The sequence below is a fragment of the Triticum aestivum genome, chromosome 3A (genome assembly GCF_018294505.1).
Source record: "Triticum aestivum cultivar Chinese Spring chromosome 3A, IWGSC CS RefSeq v2.1, whole genome shotgun sequence".
Taxonomy (NCBI): domain Eukaryota; kingdom Viridiplantae; phylum Streptophyta; class Magnoliopsida; order Poales; family Poaceae; genus Triticum; species Triticum aestivum.
In genome coordinates, this window is record NC_057800.1 from 110,361,760 (window position 1) to 110,367,200 (window position 5,441).

General features: G+C 43.5%; 2 protein-coding genes across 2 annotated transcripts; one reads left to right on the forward strand and one right to left on the reverse strand.

Annotated features, from left to right (window-relative positions):
• The first annotated feature begins 6 nt into the window (after positions 1–6).
• Positions 7–995, forward strand: LOC123060568 (probable glucuronosyltransferase Os01g0157700). Its single transcript, XM_044483334.1, has 2 exons — positions 7–408; positions 525–995. Exons 1-2 carry the CDS (start codon positions 65–67, stop codon positions 991–993), a joined length of 813 nt encoding a protein of 270 aa, XP_044339269.1. The 5' UTR covers positions 7–64; the 3' UTR covers positions 994–995.
• A 56-nt stretch (positions 996–1,051) lies between these two features.
• Positions 1,052–4,601, reverse strand: LOC123060569 (mitochondrial import inner membrane translocase subunit TIM14-1). Its single transcript, XM_044483336.1, has 3 exons — positions 4,336–4,601; positions 3,356–3,534; positions 1,052–1,465 (listed from the first exon to the last, which is right to left on the reverse strand). The coding sequence occupies exons 1-3, from the start codon at positions 4,336–4,338 to the stop codon at positions 1,309–1,311; spliced, it is 339 nt and encodes a 112-aa protein (XP_044339271.1). The 5' UTR covers positions 4,339–4,601; the 3' UTR covers positions 1,052–1,308.
• Between the last annotated feature and the right edge of the window lie 840 nt (positions 4,602–5,441).

Consider the following 5,441-nt stretch of genomic DNA (forward strand, 5'->3'; position numbering starts at 1 on the left):
CAACGCCACCAACAACATCACCGTGGAAGCCATCGCCACCACCGCCGTAAACAACACCACCACCATGGAAGCCAGCGCCTCCACCACCATGAACAATGCCACCACCAACACCGTGGAAGCCAGCACCAGCAACACAACCACCGCCGCCGAGAAGAACGGCACCAACAACACCATTGTCGAGGACACCACCAGCAGCGCCAGCAACACCACCATCACCGCCGAGAAGAACGGCGCCAACGACACCATCATCGAGAACAACACCACCGGGAATGTCAATGACGAAGCGGACCTGAAGAAGAACGTGGCGCTGAGCCACATCGAGCGGCACCGGCTGGCCGGGGTTGTCCACTTCGCCGCCGCCTCTGCCATATACGACCTCGAGTTCTTTGAAGAGCTCAGGCAGACTCGGTGCGTCCTGCTTCTTCCTTCTCTTGCAGCTTTGCAACATCTTTTTTTCCCTTTGCCAATTTTTTTACCAACACAAGAGCAACATAATAACATCACTTGTGCAATCCCTGATCCAGGGGCGTTGCAGCATGGCCAACGGCAACTGTGTCATCAGCAGAGCAGAGAGTAACAGTGCAAGGACCAACCTGCAACTCATCACAGATAACAGGCTGGTACTCCAAGGACTCGGGCACCAATGAGACACATAGAGAGTCTGTTGCTGCTGCACAAGATACAGGTGCAATCCACAACATCTCCAGTTCACCTCCTGCAATAGAGACATCTGGACTTGGGTTCAGGAGCTCAATACTGTGGGAATCAGAATGGTTCGTCAACAGCAACAGCTCTCAGGACTTCATCCAGCTTGTACGAGAAATGGCGGTCGGCGACGGGGACGAGCGGAAGGGCATCCCTTCTAACTGCTCCGAGTCACGGATAATGCTGTGGCACCTTGACATGCCAAAGCACACTCCAGAAGTTGAAGAACAGGAGACTCCACAGGAGCAAAGTCCATTGGAGGAAGACGAAGAGGACTATATGACTTGATATTGCGAGCTAGAGAAGAACCATATTGCAGTACAGCTATATAGATAGAGTAGATAGATGAACAAATGTTATGCAAAACTCAACACAGGCCAACCTCATGTAGTACATCATTTATTCCTTAACCAGCACAACTTTGGTCTTGGAAGTGTCAAACAGTCAAAGAACCTGCTACGTCTAAGACATCTAATGTTCTTTCTCCAGAAATTTCAGTGATACACCAAGGCTTTTGTCTGCCTTCTAGTTCTAGGTGCAGAGACTGGAGGTGCAAAAATAATAGTATCTTCATTGGGTGAGCACATTTTGCATGATATATGATCAAAAGGCTGAACCACCTCCTTTAGTTTTCCCCAGCAAAACATCTTTTGCCTCGTTGATCTTCGACGCAAGGTAATGGCTTCCTCCTGCATCTGGGTGATTGGCAACCATGACCCTCTTGTGTGCCTCTTTCACCTTATCAGGACGGACATTTTCCCTGGAGGAATCAAAAGGAAACATGGCAACTTAACAATGATGATAAGACACACAAAACACATCTCAAATCATAAATCGCAAACAAAATTGTTGAGTCACAAGTAACTGGCACTTATTAAAATGTCAGAATGACCAGTCTGGCATGCCAAGATGCATATAAATTAGAAGGAAAAAGATGAAGACCTAATTCCACATGTTGGTCATATAAGTACAGGGGGCACTATGAACAAAAAAAGATAGCAGGTCAATAATTGATAACTCCTCCTTCATGAGCTCAACAGTTTGTTTTTAATCAACTGGGTTTTTCTGGCGATGTGCAGAAAATTCAGAAGGACAGGCCTGAGGCAGTGGTGAAGTACTCCCCACTTGTGCCAAGAGGTCCTGGGTTCGACGCAGCCTCTGTGTATTGAACTTTGCAGGAGTATGGTCCTGGGTTCGACGCAGCCTCGTATAATCCTTCCCCAGACCCTACCTGGTGTGGGAGCTTCTAGCAATGGGTCTGTCTTTTCTTTTTTATATGTAGAGAAAAGTCGAGACATATCATTGCAAGCAGGTGGTCAATTTGTCAGGAAATTATTTGCTGATGCATTCAACTGACCTCCAGGCCAAACTAGAAATATATATACAACAATGCACCTAGTTTGAGATGGCAATTCTATCCTTTTATACACAGGTAACTACTCAAAAGGCTCCTTTGGATAGGTTCAGATTTCAGAACTAAGATCCATGTGAATTCGGTGAGGAACCAAGCATTTTAATCCAAATCAAATCTAATGGGGTTGTGGGGTGATAAATTGATCCAACAGACTGTTCGAAACAAACTTAAGCCCAAATATATTCTCACCCCAAGCCCAAATATCACTTCAGCTATGGGCATGTGGCCTACTTAATCTCACTCTTAAATCTTGTTCCACTTTAGCCACTATGATGGCCTGAGCCTTTACAACGCAACATCTGTCTCCTAATTAACACCGATCTGCAGAAGGGTGAAGGGGAACACAGGAGCTCAGCTCGGTTAAAGTTTAGACTTTGTCAGACGGCAAGCCAGTTCTATAGTTCGTGACTTGAGTGGCTGAGCTGCAAGCAGTGGTCGACAAAGGTTGACTAGTTCTCCACTCCATTATGACACTAAATGGTCAAATCTTACACCACAATTTAAAACCACTGAAAGCTAGCTATTGCTTTTGATTTTAAATGGCATTTGTAAAGTATTCTGTAGTTGGAAGTGAGAGAGTTCCCTTTGCCTTAATTGCAAGATGTTCAGCTGTAAATTAATGGAGCAGCTTAAAACAACATTTACAGCTTATGGTATAATTACTTTGTTAAGTATAGCTATCAATCTGTACATGTGTATGCTAGTGTGTTAATGTCAGAATAGAGTATGGACTAAAAGTGAATCTATTTTTAGTATGAAATTGTACAGTATCGCCACATGACTTTCTGCAAGGTTCCAAGTATCTTCTACGTACTGCAGGGAACGAAATGAAGCTAGGACAACTAACTAAAAAATATTACAATTAGCTATCTCAGCAGACTTCTCAGAAAGCATAACAGCTGCAGCATACGTAAAGGAAGCTAATGATGGCTGTTATCCTTTTACATCACTTTTAGGGGACTTCTAGTGTCCATTTGAGAATGGTACCGGTAAAAACAAATTCTTCCCACAAGTCTGATGGGCGGGGGAAGGGGTCAAAGTAAGTTCCCTGCGTGTACTGTGCTGCATAAATTATATCTTTCCGTGCTATTCCTGTTCTGTACAGAAGTAAACGTAATTTCAATGGCATGAGATTGAACTAGAGTGCTACAGCCTACATATGAATACCTGTATGCTAATAATGATATAACAACACTTGACTATGGTATGGGTGTTATGCTTTTATGCAACACAGACCTGATACCCAAGATTAGACCAGCTTCCCGTTTGGTCATTGTAGCTTGAAAGCCACCTTCATAGAATTTACGCATCCTTGGAACTATGGGCCTTGCCTTGTAAGCTTGCCAAGCCTGGATGCCATATCTACCCGCAAGAGCAGTGGCTGCCACAGCAAGTCCAGCTATGAGCGGTGTGGCCTGCAGAAATTGGATAAAAGTAAGTACAAACAATTGTAGCTTTACCGTGTTGCATATCCATCTTTACCTATTTTTGGACACCCTACATTCATGCATCAAAGTGGAATTGAACTATCAGCTGGTCAAATAATCCAAAAGATGATTAAATAAATAAGCGTCTACTGATGAGATGCTCGAAGGGAGAGTGGGACAGTAGGAAATCGCTTGTAGATTGCAACATAGCTCAAGGTACATAACTAAACATACATGTGTTGTTACTTGTTAGTAATCGACAACCACTGTTGAGTTATAATCAATATTTAACCACCAAAAATAGATCTAGGACTATCCAGTGGGGTAAAGTCTGAAACATCATTTCATCCCAAAATACATCTGAAATTCAGTATGATAAAACGCTAAGCAGGTGAAAAAACTTGTGAACTGGAAATTGTGATTTACACTAATATGGTCTCATTCTCGGCCAGCTACTAAAAGCCACTTCCAAAGGACATCAGCTACCAGAAGGATATAAAGTCGGGACACAAAATCTCGTGAAAACCAGAAGAATTTGTCTAAATCGCTCCCGTATTTAACTGAACAACCATGCTCCTCCCTAAGGCCAACATTTAAGCAACATCCTCATCCCCCTAGCCGCACATTGGCATCACTACGCTCTGAAATGTCACATAATTTGGCTGCAACCTCCAGATTAAATTACACGTTGCTTCGATAGAATCAATTCAATCTAACACAAACAAGCGCGCAGCGATAAAATCCTATTAACAAAAAAAAGCGCCATCTCGCGTGTTGAATAGAGCTCACCATCTCCACGACCGGTAACTCCGGCGAGTTGTTGCAGGCGGGAGGGCACAGAAGAGGCGGCCGGTGAGTGGCTACACGTAGGTGCGTACGTGGACGGCGCTAGGGCTACAGCGATCGCCGGAGAGGAGACCGGCGTCGGCGGAGTCGCGTCGCGTGGGGGGTACTGGAAGCTTCGCGGCGGAGGGAGGGATGGGTGGATCGTGGAAGACGGAACCCTACTTGGGCTGGGCCTGAACTGAACCGAAGAGGGAAGCAGGTACGTGGGACCCACTTGTCAGTTGCCACTGAAACGGAATATGGACCATTTCGGCTTCCGTCTTCCAGTTCCGAAAGCGTACTCAGGTAGAGTTGAAATTCTGTCTTGGATTCCCTCAAAAAGAATTTTTGTCTTGATGATTTTTTCCACTTTTTAAAAAACTAGATGATTTTCCCGCACGTTGCGGCGAGAATTTAAAGTTTGTGCTGATGAATTGCGTATGAGAAAATGGTTTAAATCAAAAGCTACTATTTTGTTCATGTAGAAATGTTTTATGGTTACACTATTTTATGAGGTGAAAGGTCGCATATTAAGAGAATTTGAGTTAGTAAGGATCATCTATTCAAAAATAGTAGATGCACGTTTGTTATTTTTCTTGATAAAGATGGGTTTACCCTCTTTATTACTGTAGATCAGATAAGACTCTTTGTTACAACAGCTACCAAAACCAAAGAAAAGCATAGCATTAGCCTTACAATAAACCGAACACTTCTCCAAAACCATGCATTGAGCACACTATTCAGCCAATCGAATAAGTTAGAGAACAAGTGAAGAAAAAGTCATCTTCCATATGATTACTTCGAAGGTAAATAGCAAAATATCAAAAAGTTGAGTGTACTCTGGTAGCGCGACGAAGTTTTGAACATTCACCATGCTTTCATCATTTTAAATGAAAGAAATGGAGAGGAAGATAATTTTTTCAAGATTAAAATCACTCCCCTAGAGTTTCTCCTCAATGGGCCTTGCTATCCCCTACCCACACACCACCACCAACAATAACAACAACAACCCTTTTGTCATTCTCTTTCCTTTAGTAACACTTCACCGACTTTTTCCACTACTAATCAAT